Source organism: Orbilia oligospora (genome assembly GCF_000225545.1).
Source record: "Orbilia oligospora ATCC 24927 unplaced genomic scaffold scaffold00210, whole genome shotgun sequence".
Lineage (NCBI taxonomy): Eukaryota > Fungi > Ascomycota > Orbiliomycetes > Orbiliales > Orbiliaceae > Orbilia > Orbilia oligospora.
The window spans coordinates 1,045,533-1,064,942 of record NW_011645767.1 but is presented as its reverse complement, the minus strand read 5'-3'; the positions used below and the strand labels follow the sequence as shown (position 1 = coordinate 1,064,942).

At 46.6% G+C, this 19,410-nt stretch overlaps 7 protein-coding genes across 7 annotated transcripts; 4 read left to right on the top strand and 3 right to left on the bottom strand.

The window, feature by feature from the left end:
- Window positions 1-271: 271 nt before the first annotated feature.
- AOL_s00210g300 (uncharacterized protein) lies at window positions 272-1,897 on the top strand (the record flags this gene model as incomplete). The annotated part of the gene is made up of 2 exons (XM_011129101.1): window positions 272-705; window positions 772-1,897. The coding sequence occupies 2 exons, from the start codon at window positions 272-274 to the stop codon at window positions 1,895-1,897; spliced, it is 1,560 nt and encodes a 519-aa protein (XP_011127403.1).
- Window positions 1,898-2,311: 414 nt separating this feature from the next.
- Window positions 2,312-4,192, bottom strand: AOL_s00210g299 (uncharacterized protein; the record flags this gene model as incomplete). Its single annotated transcript, XM_011129100.1, has 4 exons — window positions 2,312-2,994; window positions 3,078-3,687; window positions 3,769-3,879; window positions 3,980-4,192. 4 exons carry the CDS (start codon window positions 4,190-4,192, stop codon window positions 2,312-2,314), a joined length of 1,617 nt encoding a protein of 538 aa, XP_011127402.1.
- Window positions 4,193-5,846: 1,654 nt separating this feature from the next.
- Window positions 5,847-8,114, bottom strand: AOL_s00210g298 (uncharacterized protein; the record flags this gene model as incomplete). Its single annotated transcript, XM_011129099.1, has 1 exon — window positions 5,847-8,114. One exon carries the CDS (start codon window positions 8,112-8,114, stop codon window positions 5,847-5,849), a length of 2,268 nt encoding a protein of 755 aa, XP_011127401.1.
- Window positions 8,115-9,857: 1,743 nt separating this feature from the next.
- AOL_s00210g297 (uncharacterized protein) lies at window positions 9,858-10,142 on the top strand (the record flags this gene model as incomplete). Its single annotated transcript, XM_011129098.1, has 1 exon — window positions 9,858-10,142. One exon carries the CDS (start codon window positions 9,858-9,860, stop codon window positions 10,140-10,142), a length of 285 nt encoding a protein of 94 aa, XP_011127400.1.
- Window positions 10,143-10,633: 491 nt separating this feature from the next.
- AOL_s00210g296 (uncharacterized protein) lies at window positions 10,634-11,020 on the top strand (the record flags this gene model as incomplete). The annotated part of the gene is made up of 1 exon (XM_011129097.1): window positions 10,634-11,020. One exon carries the CDS (start codon window positions 10,634-10,636, stop codon window positions 11,018-11,020), a length of 387 nt encoding a protein of 128 aa, XP_011127399.1.
- A 256-nt stretch (window positions 11,021-11,276) lies between these two features.
- AOL_s00210g295 (uncharacterized protein) lies at window positions 11,277-13,851 on the bottom strand (the record flags this gene model as incomplete). The annotated part of the gene is made up of 5 exons (XM_011129096.1): window positions 11,277-11,445; window positions 11,520-11,598; window positions 11,676-12,672; window positions 12,732-13,542; window positions 13,616-13,851. 5 exons carry the CDS (start codon window positions 13,849-13,851, stop codon window positions 11,277-11,279), a joined length of 2,292 nt encoding a protein of 763 aa, XP_011127398.1.
- Window positions 13,852-15,486: 1,635 nt separating this feature from the next.
- On the top strand, window positions 15,487-19,410 carry AOL_s00210g294 (uncharacterized protein; the record flags this gene model as incomplete). Its single annotated transcript, XM_011129095.1, has 10 exons — window positions 15,487-15,928; window positions 16,006-16,347; window positions 16,416-17,294; window positions 17,395-17,483; window positions 17,553-17,604; window positions 17,717-17,805; window positions 17,904-17,919; window positions 17,977-18,473; window positions 18,543-18,979; window positions 19,041-19,410. The coding sequence occupies 10 exons, from the start codon at window positions 15,487-15,489 to the stop codon at window positions 19,408-19,410; spliced, it is 3,213 nt and encodes a 1,070-aa protein (XP_011127397.1).

The following is a 19,410-nucleotide window of genomic DNA, read 5'->3' as shown; positions in this document are numbered from 1 at the left end:
AGATTCAAAAAATTTGTTCGAGTCCAACAGTTTAAATCCAGTAGACTCTCGCACGGGGTATGCCTTGACAATCGGCTGAACCAAATCAGTCTCGTAGACTTGGAACCAAATGGCCAAGAGCAACTGTTGTAATTTCTGCGTTGCGCACCATCCTCAGACCACCAATTAGAAATTGTCCGTTTCAAAACCCCCCACCACTTCAGTCCCCGGTCTTCATGAACCTTCAACGTCGAGACATCTACACTCGTTTTACCTCCCGTAAGGGCTAACAATGGCTTCCGCCACTATCGGCAGTGCGGTGAGAGCCAGGCTGCTCTCAGCGCCTGCATTAACCTGTCGACAATGCCAAAGAATCCGACTGACACCTACCCTACGCACCCCGCTACATTCCGCCCAATACAGTACATCACGAACACCTTCAAAACTTCAATCTATTCTTCTCAAGAGCTCGAAATCCGGAACCATTCTTCTTTCGAAAACCAAGTCGTCCGTTCTTGAAAGCATTGGCACTGTAAAGTCCGCGTACCGCCGGTTAGCTACATCTGCAGTTGGAAGCGATGCCGCCACCACAGCCACGACGAAGACGAAATCGAGTAGCTTCCCTGATATATCTGAGAAATCCGTCGGTTACTGGTTGCTTGGATCGGCTGGTCTTGTCTTTGGTATCGTAGTTCTAGGCGGTTTGACTCGTTTAACGGAATCGGGGTAAGACATCTAGGAGTTTTGAATGCAGCTCGATGGTTCCTTGCTAACATAGAATCCTCCACATAGTCTTTCGATCACAGAATGGAAACCCGTAACCGGCTCGTTACCACCCCTCTCGGATGCTGATTGGGAATCCGAATTCTCAAAGTACCGTAACTCGCCCGAATTCCGAATCTTAAACCCGACCATGAACCTCGAAGAATACAAGTTTATCTACTACATGGAATGGACACACAGACTTCTTGGAAGAGTCATTGGTCTCTCGTTCGTTCTTCCAGCTATTTATTTTGTCGCTCGCCGAAAGGTTTCCAAATCAATGGCATTGAAGCTGGGCGGTATCGCGCTAGGTATTGGATTCCAAGGTTTCATCGGATGGTGGATGGTGAAGAGCGGGCTGCAGGACGACCTATTCCAGAAACCGGGGTCACATCCGAGAGTTAGTCAATACAGGTTAACAGCGCACTTGGGCGCCGCCTTCGCGGTTTATAGCGCCATGCTATATGCTGGGGTCAGCGTTTTTCGCGAAAACCGACTGCTGAAGGATCCCAAGAAGGCCGTCGAGCTTTTGACGAAGCGAAGGATTGGTGCATTGGTCCCGCTGAGGATATTTGTCGGATTCGTCAGTTTGTTGATATTCACAACGGCTATGTCTGGGGCGCTAGTAGCAGGACTGGACGCTGGGCTCGTTTATAACGAGTTCCCGATGATGGGTACTGGTCTTGCTCCACCAGTGTCGGAGTTATTGGATCCATTCTATTCCAGAGAACCGCCTCCGCACAACGACCTCGTATGGAGGAACATGCTTGAAAATCCTACAACTGTACAGTTGGATCATAGGATCCTAGCTACCACCTCATTTTTCACGGTCTTGGCATTATGGGCATACGGTGGACGCTTGCGAAGGGCGAAAGTCCTTACTCCAGAAGCGAAGAAAGGGATCTTGGGTCTAGTTCACCTCGTCAGCATGCAAGTTGCATTGGGGATTGCGACGCTGATTTACTTTGTCCCACATTCGCTTGCAAGCTTGCATCAGGCGAATAGTTTGGCGCTGTTGACTGGTTGTTTGGTACTTGGGAGCAGAGTTTGGGTTCCCCGGGCCCTGTTGAAGGTAGCCGAGAAACGCGTTGCATTAATGGGCAGGGGTACTAAGACGGCGGGGAAGAAGGTTGAAAAGTCAGATATGGCGATTTAAGAATACCTGCTGTTGGGGTTGTGAATATACAAAATGAAACTGTAGACATGTACATAGATGATACCCTCTACCATATACCTACTTACCACTGCTTTGGAGGCTTTATATACAAAACTTTTGCAATGATACATTGTGTTCAAAAACTTCGTTAATTAGATTAAATTAAATATAGCAAACTGTATTATGCGAATGATACCATTCGGAGTGAAGGGATGAGATAAGCTACTCATACCGCCTGATCATGAGTCGTCATCTAGATTACAATCCATACAAGAGCCTTAATATACGCCGATGCAAATCAAATATCCGCAAGATTAGTAAACCTTATGATAAGAGAATAACTTCGACTCCTCATATCTTAACCGTTATCGTTTTCCACTTGAATATTCAGAAGCGAAGTGGAAACAAAACCGTCTACCAGCCTGGCACAACCCTCGTTCTCAGTGGCAAGATTCCTTCGTGCGTTGGTCGTTGCGTGATTCCACCTCTAACGTTCAGTTCCATATCCTTTGTCTTCTCTTCAAAAGCGAATCTCCCGGCCAATCCAACTATGATAGCCTTGAATTCTTCAACTGAAAATTTCTGTCCAATGCAGCTTCTGGGACCCATTAAAAACGTCAAGTTGGCGTAGTTGCTGGCGGCTCCGCCGTTTCCACCTGGCTTATCCCATCTTTCCGGAATGAACTCCGCGGCGTCAGGTCCCCAGAGTTCCTCCGAGTGGTTTATTACAGCTGGCATAAGCATTACTGTTGTACCCTTCGGAATGAAGGCACCGTTCAGTGTTGTGTCTCTTTCGGCTTCACGGATCGTAACTGGGACTGGAGGGTGGAATCTTAGGATTTCGTTGGTGAAGTTGCGGAGGTAGCGGATGCTCTCAATTTGTTCCATTGTGACTGAGTCGGAATCAAAGACAGGTATGGCGGCACGGATTTCATTCCTTAGTCGTTCTGCAACTTCGGGGCGGCGGGAGAGTTCCCAGACGGACCATGAGACAGCTGCAGCGGTGGTTTCGTGGCCGGCGGCCATGAAGGTCATGAGTTGATTTTGCATTTCTTCATCGGATAGGGAGCCTTCTTCGATCATGATAGAAAGGATATCTATAGCAGTTGTTAGAACAATATGTTAGTTTTCTATATAGTTCATGTTTCAAATGGCTGTATGGCTGGAGGTTCGCACATACCTGGATGCATCGGCTTCTTCTCCGCCATTTGTGCCCTCTTAGTCTTAATCATATCCAAGCAAACCTTCATGATAAAATCCTTAGCTTGTGAAACTTCTCTAACACCCTTGACAGGTAGATTCTGCATGAACCAGAGCGGCATAATAAGATTCAAGATAGCCATCCATAACTGTCCTGTAGTTGGTGTGAAAACCTTCTGGTATATCTTGAAGAGGTCATTGTCTGGATCTTTCATGGCGTTGAAATCTATTCCTGCGCCGGCTTTCCCAATGATATCAAGAGTACATCGTGACCCCCAGCTGTTGAAGTTGATGATTGGATCTGGAGCGTCAGAGGATTGGATTTCAGCTGTGATCAAGTCTACCATCTCCTGGGTTTTGGACCAGAAAAGAGGGAAGAGTGAGCGCAGATGACGAGGGTGAAAGGCCGGGGTAAGAATCTTTCGCTGTCGCTTGTGCTCGTCGCCTTCAGCCATGAGAATGCCATTTCCAAGCAGGCGAAGGGAGAATCGAAAAAACTGAGGTTTTACGAAGATGTAGGACTGGCTATTAAGGACCTCCGCGAGGACCTTCGGGGTGGTTGGTAGAACTCTTTCACGGTTTAGGAGACCCTGAATTGAAACTAATTAGTATGCATCATAATGCCGACATGAATTTATTGTAATTTGCAGGTTTTTAAAACCGAAGCATACTTTGTAGTAAATTAATCCTTCTTTTGGCATGGCCTTTATCCAAAGTTTATGCGGCTCTCCAGTCTGTGTCGCTACAATTTGCTTTCCATGGCCGTTCCAAAAGCTAGGTTCCTACCGTAAACATACCTCGTTAGTTTAGTTTCAGGCCTTATGTGTCATATATGCACATTCTCAGAATAAACATATATAATCCCTTGAATTATTTACTAACCTTTGGTCCAGGTATTTTTCTCAAAGGGCTGACAAAATGCGGATATATCAACCAATGATAAATTGTGTATACCAAACCCTGGAGGATTGCCAACCCCGGGAAACCGATTGCGTATTGCGCAATCGGCGATTTTGCAACCGCCGAAAGATAGGATAGATGCACCAATACATAAGATCCAGCCAGCGAAGTTAGTAATATTTCTATTATCGCCATTGCTTATCCGGAAGCCCTCTCGCCGGGACAGAGGCTTGGTTGGCGTATTATCGGGGATATGTTGACGTCGATTAGCTAAGCTATCAAGATTCAAGCTAGCTGAGGAGCCCTGCAAATGCAGGTACGGCGCGATGGTCGAATGTTAAAGGAATTCGGGTAACGTATCCTAGCTGTATGTTTCGATCCCCTGCTTATGATTGAATCGATTGAATTTAATAAAAGTTTATAATGAGAGGTTTCTTCCACGAGAGCTTGCAATCTTGTCGATAAGGGGTAACGTAACGAGTCCAAAAGTTAAACTAAGTGTCGTCTAGAAGTCCAACAGAGCCTCAAATGTGCAAGCAAGCCCTCCAATTATATAACCATTCGACGGATTTTATGTATCGGGGCTAAGGATCTAAGATGTTCGCACTCGCAGGAAGATATTATACTGAGATACTGAAAACTTCAAGGCAAGAGCGAACACAGTGTCTTTTTAAAGAACCGCCGGCTTGTTTCTTATGTTATTGCATTGCGGGGCTCGCGGGGTCGGTACAGCTGAGTCTTACTCTAGTACGTATACCCTGTCAATACGCGTATGCGCAAGTTCGGGAACCAAATCTGCCCCGAGATCGAGAACGTAAAACGTTATTCTGTAGCGGATTATATCATGGCATTCAAAGTCGAACTAGTTAGTTAGGGGGAGGAAGAGTCAAAACGGCACTCAAATTCCGAGATTTGCGACCAAATCGGTCTTAGCTTAGGGTAAACCAAGGTGTCTTTCTTCGGCCAAATCAGCATCCCATTATTATTCATCCCGTTCAAATGATCAATCCAGGCTAACTATGGAACACCGACAATCTCCGTTCATGCGCAGTGCAAGATTTTTTGGATGCATGTTATCGACGGGAGATGATGCTTCCCTCTCGCCTAAGGCCGAGGAGGTTTAGCCCGGACGTTTGGCAAGGGTATGTTTGATAAAAAAGGAAAAGCCTCGGCTCAATCTTGTGGGGGCTGTCGTATCTTAAAACCTAATCCAGCCGACGGGATACGAAACGGGACATCTATTCGTCCAAAATGCGACATCTCGGACAAACTTGTTGAGTTCTTCTGAACGACAGGAAAGTTAACATTTAAACTTCTTTGCGTTGAGGCGGCGTCCAGGTTCTGCATTCGGCCAGGGCGACGGAGTATGGAGCCGAGCCGTCAGCAGCCTGCATAAGTTCTCGGAGAGGCTCGTACCACGTAGCACATACGCATGATACCATGGAGCCTGTACATGTATGCTATTACTTAAGTAATTATAATCACGACGACGGGATATTTGAAAAGCTCCGAAGACAAGTTTTATACGGAGTTTACTTTCTAGATCTAGAGTTTTTTTTTTTTTTTGGCTTCCCCTTTTCCACCTTATTTTTTGGAGAAGTGATATCCATATCATACATATCTCAGTGGCGTCAAGTGTACAAGAAAAGTAGAGACTCGACTACCGTATACCAATCCTATTATACAAAACCATCCGGATATCCCACGCACGCCAGCGTCTTGTATACAATCGTACAATTACATGACAATAACCTTGCACATGTGTCCCAAACCCCATCCCAAAGATCTCACCTGATCACCAGCTACTCCAAATTAACCCATAATCCATTCGAACGATTCCAGGCCTCATCTAATCTAGTAACACCAACCCATCAAAACTCTTGTTCATCACAGCCTTTTTCATGATACCGATTGGTGTCATGGCCTCTTTCTTGGCTTCCATCCCTCCAACAACCACCAAATCCCCTTCCTCTTTAGAATCAATATCAACCAACATTGCATCTTCCTCTCCTTCCCGTTCCCCGAGGAAAACCTTCATCATCCCGGCGGAAAACCCTTTCATCATCGCAACCCCTTCCCGATCAGCATTTACTTCAACCGTATCTGCCTTTCCTAGGTCCCAGTAGACAATTTCGGGTACGTCATAACCCGCTGCTTCATATTCCTTCTTGATGGCGTCGTACGTTGTTCCCCACTTCTTGGCCGCGAGTTTGTTATAGTAATCCACCGTTCCCGCATCGAACTGCATGTCCGAAAACACGAAAAGTCGCTTGATCATATCCTCTTTCTTCACATTATGTTTCTTCGCAAGAGGAAGAAGTAGCTCGGTGAATACCTTTTGCAAATCAGTATTCATACTCCAAGAAGTACCCACCATCTTTCTCATATTATTCGCCATCCCGGCCAATTCGTTGAGTTTCACATATTCGGGATTTGCAGAGAACGTGATGAAACCTTTGTCGAAGGGCGGCTTAGCGAGGGTCGCGAGTAAAATAGACATTGCGAGGGCCGGGAAGAGAGGCTTGGGATCCTTGCGTTCCTTGTACTCGTTCAATAAACCCATACTGCCGCTGACGTCACATATCGCAATGGAGTTTTCAATGCTCCCAGATTGTCTCAGTCGATCCACTAATGTGTTCCATTGTGCACTTGCCACTGCAATTTGGGTTTCCAAAAACTTTTTCGTCAACCTATCAACACCATCTTCCTTTTCCGCCTTCTCCTTATCGACTAGGTTAAGGTCTATATCGTATTCCATCAATCGCATGAGAATTTCATGAGGTAACAATGTGGCTCCTGCAATGGTCTTCTTTCCGATGGAGACATTAAACATGTACGTTGAGAAACGTTCATAGTCGTGTTTCATGAACCTTTTCGAGTTATTGGACATGCAGACCGAGGGAACGTGTGAGTAGTTGATTGAGGACCATTTGTTGGCGGACATGAGGGGCTCGGGACATTTGCTTTGGGCACGAAGGGGTTGAAGAAACCAGCGTTGGAGGTATGAGCGGAGAGTCCTAGCTTGCTCGACTGAAAGTGGCTCAGTATGGTCAAAGTTGGAGAGAGATGACGGGTATATCCAAGGCTGGGGCTCACGACCGGAGTGAAGTAGTTGAGCAATAGCTGTCGAGATATTAGTTATCCGATCATGAGAGCAACCCGGAGTTGGAGCCCATTTTCCAGCAAGACTTATTTGCCAGTTCAGCTCTGAGCGAACGTTAGGATCTGTCGTACTTTCGAGCTTATCCTGTAGACTCGCGTCAGATACAAGTTGATTAACGAAAAGACGAGCGACGGCGATGTAGAGAGCTTTGAATTTTGGGTCCTCAGAAAGCTTTTTACATAGATATTGGTATCGATCGTTCTGTTGGTCCTGTCGGCAAGGAACATTGCTAAGCTTCCAGGCTCTAGACCCCCAACCATGATTGTAGTGAACTGACAAGCCCAACCTATTCGTGGCAACCAGGCACAAAATATTCAATAGGTCTTTCCAATATCCATGCGACATGCCAGGTAGTTTCCTTTCGTCGCCTTTCCGTAGCTTTCGTTCGCATACCGGTTCCACCAGCTTGTGTAGATTACCAATAGCAGTGCGAGGATGGTTAGCGTACAGCCAGCTCCATGCTTTATAGAAAAGCTTTCGGTCGTTTTTACCGTCATGGATACTCCTTAGGTAGAAAATTATTCTCAAAGTTATCTCAGGGTCTTCTTCCCATGCTGCTTCGAAGAGCTTTCCTATTTCAGCCGATGGTTGGTAAGCTGTAGGGCGGTGGAATGCATCCAAAAGTGGGCTCTTTGTAGAGCGTAATGCCGGAGCATCATTCTCCGTCCGAACTTGATTGCCAATATCTTCCAGCGCTGACATCATCGGGTTCTCCGAAGCAGGTGCATTCTTGATAGCAGCCACCGGATCCTTTGCAGGCGCCGGGAGCAGTATATCCAAAAAGTTGGGCTTATAAAGCTCTGGTAGATGAGGCAGAGTGATGGTTTGCGACGTAAAAGCCGGAGAAGACCTTGGATTGGGATTCATCGTGAAACGGTAAATAAGTCGATTAACTGGTGTAATCAACCGACGTCTGAGCATTCTCAAGGAGAAGGCGCTGACGGAGGGAGACATCCTGGCGGCGGGGTGGACCCTTCGGCCAGCGTTTATGGCCAATTGGCCTGCGCCTGCGCGTACTTAAGTCAACTGTGATAATCAATTGTCGTCGTGTGATGTCCAGCAGTTGAGCCTGTAGTCATACCCCGCGCCTGATGTTCGTGCCTGAGGACCAAAGCTATCTTTCGCTGTTCTGACGCTCTTTTTGGTCATACTACTTGGCAATCTTGGCCAATCAGGATGTTTAAAAATACAACATCCAACACAATACTTCGAGAGAGGAGGGCGTATCATCAGCGTGTTTCTTGCGCACTCCGCGATCCGAGAGCCTAGGCTAGGATACTATACTAGCCATCAGTACATTAGTACCAAGCACTTTCGATGAAGGGATCGGTTGAACTATCACAGTAAAGAAAAGCTCATAAATATCTCCGAGTTCACGGAGATCGCAATCGCTATAGCAGTACAGATTTAGAACAATCGTAGCCTTCAAGCAAAGTGAGCGCTCAAGCTTGGCGGCAACTTTCTCGCCAAATCGACCGAAAGCCAAGGTGCAGCATGCAAAATCCCAACGCCATCGTGAGGCTGAAATTAACACTACAAGGAGGGGAAGTTCTGTCGCACGCCGATTGGCTGTCGCCATCGATGGAGATTGACCTTTTCGGTCCACATAAAGTTCGGGTGGTTTTCTCTTTATAATGCGTCCATGCACTTACGTGTGTCCGGTTTTCAATAACTCAGTTCGTTATCGTACATCGACCACAAGCCTGGGAATGACAACAAAACAACGTTTTCCGTACCTAGCTCTGGCTATTGCCCGATTAACCGCCATCTCCATTACTCTTAGTCTTTTGCTTTCGGCGTGGTGCTTCTCCGACCTTCATGATTTCAACACAGTACGGCCTACATCATTTTATTGGCGAAAACCGGGGAATGTAGCTTCGCTGAAGCAGCCACGACAAGCACCAATTGCGCAAAGACATGTTATACTTCCGACATTCCGTGTAAGTGACCTGTTTTCGCTATGCATCTCTTTTATAGTCGTATATTTATTAGCCAAGCTACTTTAATGAGCTATGAGGGAAGCTAGTAGCTGACAGTTAGTCAATTGCCGACTAGAACTACACTGAAGACGGAGAGCTCGATCTAGCCGTTTTTACCAGACTCAACTTTGGCCCTAGTAGGAAAACTGGCAATTTTTTGAACCTTTAAAATACCATGATGGAATCTAAAGAGAATTGACCACCATCATCGAAAATAGATAGTCAGCCCCTCAACCTTGGATTATCTGCTCGACATGAAACATGGGTCCCAGACATAGAGTCTAAAGAAAGGTTTTGCGGCGACCAATCGGTCAATACGAAAACTTGCAATTTAGCCCGGATTAGTGGATATTGTATGTGTGACCCAGTCCCGTTCCCCATTTCATTATCGATAATATTCAGTATACCCAATGACTGTATTTTTCCCAAATAGACTCTCCGAACGGCAACTCTACTAATATTCCTTTTACTCTGCGCTCAGGAAGTTCCACGAGTGATTTGGTACAACTTATTGATCTAGTCCTAGCACTAAAATGATCGCAATCGCTTCTTGTCTAACTTACGTTCGTTATCCCAGATACGAGGTTATTTTTACGATGATGTTGTGACCACAAATGGAGTATCTGTCAATCTACGTTTTGGAGTTGGTGATACTTGGGACGTACCACCATTTCTTGGACTCGGGATCGCAACACCACGAGAGAATTTTTCAAGTTCTATGAGCTATACAGCAGCGCTTGTCGAACAAGGCAAGATCTTTGAGCCATACATCAGTTTCTATGATATCAGAAATCCACGCGGAACTGGAGGTCAAATTGTAATTGGAGGGGTTGATAGAAAGAAACTTTATGGAGGCTTCACTTACTGGAAAGGCATTGGCGCTCTAGGGGAGGTTCCAACTCCCAAGGTTAAAGTCGTCGCAAGTGATGGCTTTGAAGAGCTATATAATAAATTCGTCCAGCCAAGGAAAGCCACCGCATTGATTTCTCCAGGAACACCGTGAGCATATATCTATATCCAAAATCTGCCACTCCCCATCATTTCTCACTAATCGTTGATCTATGTATAAAAACGGAATATACAGGTTCATCGTTGTCCCTTCCGATGTACTCGAAAGCCTTCGTTTCGCAGTACCAATAGCATTTCCCATTGGAAGTAGCGACATAAAAAAATATTTATATACTACATGCGATGGCACCATCGACCCTAGTGTTGCCATCGAATTTGATTTCCAGACCGTGGTAATCAGAATACCCCTCGAGGACCTGAAAACTGTAGCACCGCCGCGGGTCTACAGTAGTATCGGTGGCATCGTCGCCAACTATTCCAATATTTGTATTCTATCGATCTCTTCGACAGACGATATTGAGGGATATTCATTTATTCTTGGGGGGCCATTTTTGAGGAAAGTATCTACCTAGATTGCGGCTTATTATACATATGCCATTGATTTTTCTAACGGAAATAAACTCGAGCAGTCGTGCCCATGTTGTCATGAAACCTAGCGAGAGCCAATCAGAGACCATTACAGCAATTGCAATTGCAAATATAAACGCAACCGAACAAGAAATTATCGAATTAGGGGGCCCTAAGAGCCCTAAGCTTGACGAAATAGCTGGGGACGAACCAGCCAATAGCAAACGGAAGAAGAAAATTATAATAGCGGCCGCAGCTGGTGCAGGGGGCGGAGGAGGGTTTCTACTCGTTATTTTAGTCATTTTCTTTCTCCAGTTCCGAAAGAGGGTTAACTTAGCGGCACAACCATTGATTCCTGCCCCTGCTCCAGATTTTGTCTGGAAGCCTCGAGCACATGGATCGCAAGGCCCAGGATTTCAGTCTATAGATTCGAACTTAAAAGTCAACGAATCGACTTCCAATTAAGATTCGAATACGAGCATGAATTTTATACGGCGTACAGGCGCTAACTAGTCTTTAAAGCTTGAAAGGGATGTCCAACCCCAAGCCAATTTCAAAATCTTTTCTAGAATAGGCTCAGTCACATATTTATATATCCACCCTTCAGAAGGGTGGGACTCCGTGCGGGAGATTTAGAGCTATTTGCGCACATATGAATACAAATTTCCATGTATGACAAAATTTGCAACAAAATTTATAAAAAGATACATTAACATCTCTATTATCCATGGCAAGGTGTATCCCCACACCAAGTCAGAGGATCAAGCCAACACTTATAAGAAGAAATCTTGTCGTTGAAGTAAGAGTTTGCGCCTTGGAGGTCCCAAGGGTTATTCCCGGCGTTACGCTGCGAAGTACCATAAATACTAAGCCCACCACAGTTTATATTCCTAGAACGCCATATCGATTAGTCAAGTGTTCTTATTTGAGGGGCTAGATTCCCAACAATATGGGGAGAACATACTCATAAAACTGACAGTTTACAACCCAAGAAATGACCGAAATCGAGCTGGCGACGTCATTCCAGTTCGACGGCAAATTCGCTAGAAGATGATCAAGTCAGTATACAGAACCAAAGTTTACGGCTTCAAAATTGGGGGATTGCATGTCTATCACTTACTGCACTCGTTGTCGTTCGATCTAAGCTCGTATCTGCCTCCAGTGTACCCTGCATCTCTATCGAGGAATCCCCAGAAGGAATTGTAGTAGCAACCGCATGGTGCATACTTCTGTGTACACCGCCAAACACCATCACCCCCTCTTCGCCCGGCACACCCACCACTGAAACAACTAGCTCTTGCACCGCAAGTGGCTGACGTAGGGTTGCATCTACAGCCTATAAAGTTACCAGTACACCTCGCAATGCCGCTATCTCCATCCCATGCACCGTTGCACCCATTATCTCCACAGCTCCTCGGGGTGCCACAGGTATTATCTGTTGGGTTGCAATTACAACCCGCATAAGCATTGGTGCATCGCGGGTATTGAACATTACCAAGACCAGCAAAACTACCGGCGCAATTGTTAGAATCGCAGCCTGCGCGGTTTCCGCAAGTGCCACCACTGCCTTGTGTAGGAATACACCTGCATCCGATGAAATTGCCGGTGCAGCGGGCGATACCCGTATTTCCATCCCAGGCACCATTGCACCCGTTGTCTCCACAGCTCCTCGGGGTGCCACATGTATTATCTGTTGGGTCGCAGTTACAGCCCGCATAAGCGTTGGTACACCGCGGGTATGGGACATTACCAAGGCCAGAGAAGCTACCAGCGCAATTATTAGAATCACAACCTGCGCGGTTTCCGCAAGTGCCTCCACTGCCTTGTGTCGGAATACACCTGCACCCTATAAAATTACCGGTGCAGCGGGCTATACCTGTATTTCCATCCCATGCTCCATTGCATCCATTGTCTGCACAGCTCCTCGGGGTACCACATGTATTATCTGTTGGGTTGCAGTTACAACCCGCATAAGCATTGGTGCATCGCGGGTATGGGACATTACCAAGGCCAGCGAAACTACCGGCGCAATTGCCAGAATCGCAGCCTGCGCGGTTCCCACAGGTTCCTCCACTACCTTGGGTGGGAGTACATGGGCAGGTCGCATACCTCCCTTTCTAGAAAGACGTTAGTATTGGTATGCAGCGAATTAATGATATTTGGTTGAGTGACTTACGCAAGTAGCTCTACCATCGGAATTAAATGATCCAGCGCATCCATCGGTATCACAAGTTTGAATGTTTCCACAAGTATTTGGCGTTGGGTTACAGGGGCAGGTGGCGTAAGCACCCTTGCAGGTAGCGATTCCATTGGAATCAAAACTTCCAGCGCACCCACCGGCATCACACGATGCAGCATTTCCACAATTATTAGATGTCGGGTTGCAGCGGCAGGTAGCGTAGTTAGCTTTACAAGTGGCGACCCCGTCTGGATCAAATGTTCCAGCACAACCGTTTGCATCACAATCTCGAGGTGTTCCACAAGTATTGGGGCTCGGATCGCACCGACAAGTAGCCCAGTTCGCTTTACAAGTAGCTACTGTTCCAGAATCAAATGTTCCTGCGCATCCACCAGCGTCACAACTTTGAGTTGTACCACACATGGCTGTGGTTGGCGTGCAGGGACAACCCGCTCCATAGTTTTTGCAAGTTGAACCTGCACCATTATTGTCGAAGCTGCCGTTGCAGTTATTTGCGCTACAGCTCTGATTGGGGCAAGTATAGCCAGGCGTATTCACGGACGGAATACAGCTACATTGTGCGAGATTTGTGGACCGACAGGCGGCAGTGCCGCCAACCACTGTGCCGGAACAATCGCTCGCTTGGCATGAAGGTGGTGAGCTCGGACAAACTACTTGGAAAGGAGTAGTTGTCGAGCTAGTAGTTGTTCTGGTGGTAGTAATTGCAGTGGTGCTTGGTGTAGTCGCCGGCCCTGTGGTGGTTGTGGTTTGAGCGCTCGAGCTAACAGAGCTCGTTGTTGTAGGTGTTCTTCATACGACGTTAGAAATTACCCAATATGTAACTGATCTACAACATGTAGAAGGTTCAAATTCTGGCTTACCTGCTAGCCGTGGTGGTAGGAGCAGTGGTGGTAATCGCGACAAAGACCGACTGGGGGAAAGCGAAGAAAGGAACCAGTCCGGCTTGGTACCGTGCAGGACAAAGCTCCGGTCCTCTTTTCCTCAGATTGTACCGTAACCCGGTGCCATCTTTGTAGGGATATGCAAGCACCGTCGAACTGGATATGCTGAGGACGCAAAGGGCCACAATGGTTTTTGAAATTGAATCACCCAGCATTTTTGATAATATAGCCAGGAAGCCGTGGAGCTGCTGCCAGGTACGTGAACAAAATCGCCCATTTTGCAAGAATCGGTCCTAATATAACTATGTTCACTTCAGCGCTAATAGCGGGATCATTTTTCTTCCTGTCTTATGGGTAGATGCTAGTGCTGTATGAAGAGCTGTTCAATTGAGGTCGAGAGCCGACCCTGGTCACCTATCTGTGGGGCGGTTTACTCTGCTAGCTATCACTCCTCACCGGCAAAATACCGCAACAATGCCCCCTCATAACGGGCCTGCTGCATGGCGTCGAGCTCCGACTTGCGCGCAACCATGACTGCATGGTCTCGGACCGCAGCCATATCCTCGAGAACTCGAGTATCACGACCTTGCATCAATCGAGATTTTCTGTATGCCTGCAGTGTCTCAGCTTACATCTCCAAATTGCGAAAGTGCGAAAGAGAACTTTATTAAACTGCGGTGTGGGTAAATTTAAAAGTATCTAAAAGGATCGGATCACAGGCAAAACCGGAGTGGGTTAACTAACGTTAACGTTGGCAGTTTGGCCCGACCGATTGGTGCCAGCCAACCGAACCTGGCCCTGGCGCATAGGAAAGTGGGTCAAGAATCTCGATTTTACGATGGCAAACAAACATCTGCATCCTGTTATTTTTCTTCACAATAGAGCGGGGTTCCCATGCATACGGCGAAAACTAATTCTTCGACTTGAACGACTAGAATTGCGCTTGAAAATTTATGTATGAAGTTGAACTCGCACCTGTCTTGCCTCCAGACTAGTACGAAGTATGTACGGATATATAGCCGGTAGGGTTACGTATCAACTTGTACTGTGCTACTGTTATAATTATATAAAACCTGCATCAGCTTCAGGGACAAGTAAGTACGCCTGATAATATTATAATGAAGCTACAAGATCAAGATTGGCTGTTTTATGTGCACAAAGGGCAAGGCACGGGCTTTGCAGTCCAGTTAAGCTCTCGGTTATAGCCAGGTTGTGTCCTAGTCACTCGCCGAAAACTACTCACCTCGGGCTACACCGACTGCGGCCCTGCGCCAAGATCCCATGTCAGCATATGCATAAACCTTCCCCGATATCACCCTACCGCGTGGCTGGATCTGCTGAACAATTATATAGGTAGTTTTAGCTGTCCTGCATATGTTTTGATCAGTAATCGAAGGTAGCAGACTTCCAGCATTCCAGAACTGGGTCTTTTCGCAAAATTTTCGGATGGAATACGCGCTGGCGCAGGTTCCGACCCGTCCTGTGGGGCACCTTCCCTGCTCAATTCGCTAACTCAATTATTACTTCATGTTCGCTCTTTGTCTTGTTATATCAGCCACGAAGTGTTCATATGAAGTAATCGAATGAGCTGAGCCTACATCGGTGCAAAAGCCCGGCCTAGATACACGCTAGAGGAGGCCAGGGCCAAATTCAGAGCTCCTTCGAGATCGGGCACACTTATCCATATTCTTACACACCGTACTACATCCGCTAGCCGCTAGTTCGTGTTCGTGGGGTATACGGTAGCATCGTTTTTATATTTATGAATAGCTATAGAAGCCGACCAGTTCATATACTTTCTCCAAGCAGCTTTTCATCTTTAGGCGGCAAGTCGTCAAAATTTTGTGAAAATGCGTCTCAAAGGCATTTTCTTAGTCCTCGCCGGGCTATCGGCCTGTCCAGGTCTCAATGGGCAAACCGTTCAATGTATCACTGTCGGTGATGGTTGCGATTCCAGTAGCCTTCATGAAGAAGCTGTCATCAATGCCATTAATAGGTTTCAAACCGGCCTATTCTATGGCGGTGGCAACGAGCCCGTCATTTTCTCTTCTGCCCTTAAATCTGGGGACAGCGCTCTTGCTATGATTTCATATACCTGCAATGACGGAACACCACCACCTAAATTGGAGGGTTCTGCTATTAGAGGTAACTTTCGAAAGATACTCTCGTGCGCAAATCGATGCGGCGGGGTTGCTTCTTCTACGAATAGCAATTGTGGCTTTGGTATTTTAATATCTAATAGAGCTACGAGTACGGATTGCTTTTCTAAGGCCATTAATCAAGTCCCACAAGGTAAGTTGCCATTTTCAACTTTCTGTCAACATGGAAATAGTAGGTTATGATTCCAGGGGAGTGCTAATATATCATAGGGACAACGAGCACTACGACTACTAGTCGGACGACAACAACTACGACGGGCGCAGCAACCCCAACTATTAACGCCGGCACAAATGGATTCACATACTATGGTTGCTATTCTGATGATGTGAATTCGAGGGTCCTAAGTAATCAATACGTCGATGCTAACGACATGACAATCGCTGCATGCATGGCTAGAGCCGCTGGTTATAATTTCGCTGGTGTGGAATACGGCCAGGAATGTTGGTACGGAAATACTCTAAGCGGCAGTCAGAGTGAGTCCAGCGGCTGTAACATGCCATGTCCTGGGAAAGCAAACGAATTATGTGGTGGTGGTAATAGAATCCAGCTATGTAAGTCGGCCTATAATAGCACATCTTGAAGCGGATCTGCAGATACTGATTGATACGTTCAACTTAAGATAAAAATCCTTCGTTTCAACCTCCAAACACTCCAAACCTGGGGGCATGGACGTCTAACGGTTGCTACACCGATAGTGTAGAGTCAAGAGGTTTGGACCACAGTAGCACTGACTCTGCAATGACCATCCAAAAATGTTTGCAGCTTGCCTCGGGCTTCAAGTACGCCGCAGTGCAGTACCACAATGAATGTTTCTGGGGCAACGCCTTGAAGAGCTCCTCTGCGCCAGCAGCTTCAGGAGATTGTAATGCTGCGTGTGCGGGAGACAATTCTCAAATATGTGGTGGTGGAAACCGGCTCTCCCTCTATACCAATGGAGACTATCATGAACCACAAGAACCAACAGAACCGGACTTACCGAGTGTTCACGAAGGTAATGATGCCTGGTCACTCGTCGGTTGCAGAACCGATAGTGCGAGTAGCCGAGCTCTCGATAACTCCAAAGTGGATAGTGCTATGACGGTTGAAAAGTGTTTCGAACTCGCCTTCAGTTACAGATATGCTGCAGTACAAGGTGGTAACACCTGCTACTGGGGCGATGAGCTTGGAAGCTCTAATCAAGATGCAAACATTGACCAGTGCAATACCCCCTGTGCGGGCAAATCTGACCAAGCTTGCGGTGGATCTTTGAAAAATGCCCTGTACTCGAATACCGATTTCGACGATATCGATGTACCTGGGATGATTGCTTTGATGGAGGAGCTCTATCAAGGTGAAAGGCTAATGGAACGTAACTTGGCGGAATATGAAAGTCAAAGGCTACAAGCAGAGGATGAAAGTCAGCAGGGTGGAAACAAGCATAAGAGGTTCATACCCATCGCATGGGTAGCTCGACTTGCTGGCAGCTGGGTACAGGCTAGGCTAAGGACGGAGAGAGTTCGTAAGTGAAATCGAATACATGTTTACAGCCAAAACATTTCAGGGAATCTTATCTATGCTTATCGAGAAAAATAGTACTAATTATGGCTTTCTGAACACAGTCGGTGTTAATATACGCTTCCAAGCAAGGATGCAACAGGCTCGGAGAAAAATCGGAGCCTATCTCGATAGATATCTCCTGAATCGGCCAGTAAGCTTTAGCTTCAAAAATACACATACATCAACTAGTTTCATACGGCTAAAGGAACGTACTATTTAGCAAGCACCACAACAATTCGAAATGCAAGCGCTGGTTCCAGCACAAAGGCAAGGTAGGTGTGTCGATTAAGTTTCCGGGTTTTTCCCCGTTCGCTTTTTCTCGTCTAGTCCAGGGAAGTATACAGCTAGAATATCAAACGCTAATAGTTGATAATTAACCTACAGGTGCAGTTATCGCCCAGCGAGGAGGTGAAATTTTGGCTATAGATGCAACAACGGCTGGGCAAGGAATAGCAGCAGGCGTTCTGGTAAATGTAAGTCAAAGGCCACATTGAATTTATAAATACCCTTGATATAAACAATCTTCATGGGACCGTGGCAAACCCACTAACTGTTGCCTGAAACTACATAGGCGGTTGCGAAAGCTGGTCGGTACCATTGCTTCTAATATCAGATTCACTATAAAAACTGACATTGGATTATAGCTGTCGACCTATACAGCGTAATAACTTGGCACCGGGACATCCAAACATATGGTGGGCCGGCGGGTCCCGTTCAGCCGACTGATCCGCCAGATGATGACCCAGATGATGACCCAGATGGTCCACAAGACCCCGAGGCGCTAGAGCCTTGCCCGTGTGGCTTGGGCGGCTGCATTAATCCCGGTCTAAAATTGGCTAGATCGGAACCCATGCAATCAGCACCCAAACGACTCGAAAAGCGCATAGCCGGTACTCTCTATAGACTGAGCTTGTGCCCAGCCTTGACCTATACAACATTGGATTATCCATCCTCGTCAGAATTTATTGCAATCTACACCAACATGATTAACAACGGTCTGGCCCAAACTATACCTTACTACGATTTGGCTTTCTGGACACCCCAGGGACAGACCCAGTGTTGGTGGTATATCGATGAGTTCCCAGCACCGCAACTTAAATATCCAGGATTACCAGCTGCAGGCGCAGCCTCCTACCAAACTGTAAGCCGCTTAACTGCCCATAACTCTGATCCTCAATATTTAGTTTGCTTTGAAACTAAGAAAATCTAGGAACATCCTTTTGAAAACAATTTCTTGAAAGGCTTCTTTGATCGGATGCGCCAAATTGGGTGCGCCCCCTGCGCCGCCGATGTGAACGGTCCTGGTCTTGCAGAAATGTTTTTCAGAACAAACAACGTACAAAACTCCAGATACAATCAGAACACTGGTGAAGATTTCTCGAGGTGGATGGTCGGCCATATGTCTTTTTACAACATAGCTGTGGGCCATGGGTTCCTGGAAGACTTCGTACTCCTCGAAAAGCGTGCCAACAACGCCAAAAACAAAATATTAACTGGAACTACTAACCCTAACCAATGGGGTGCTGGATTAAGTTTGAACAGGTTCATAGAGCAAATCGCCAGAATACAGGGCGTCTTCCAGTACCTCAACGATCCAATCGTCTCCGCGACATGGGTTCGCGTTTTCAATCGACTCGAAGCTGAATTGTAAGATATTACACTTGCAATTAGATTTTGATTTATGTTTCACAACTAACGGTTTTCATAGTGATGCATTTGATCGTGATCCTTATGGATCGCTTCACCCACCGAGATCTACCCCGGGTTCCTTTTGTGAAGCAGATGTCAATATCCCTGCAGGATTTCCGGATAGTTGGGCTTTCAGATTCCATAACTATATCTCCGCCATTATGATTGACGTCGAAACAAAGATGGCCCAATGGTCTGTCAATACGGCCTTCAACATGCGACTTAGAAGAAATCAGCTTTGGCCTCTTGCAACACCGAATTCACCCGTTCCCTTGCCTAGGATTCAGTTTGATACATGGCTGACTACCCAAGAAGCGGCGGGAGGTCTTTTAAACCCCGCCGCCTTTAAATTCGACAGGGGCAGATATGCTAGATTTCACCTACCTTGA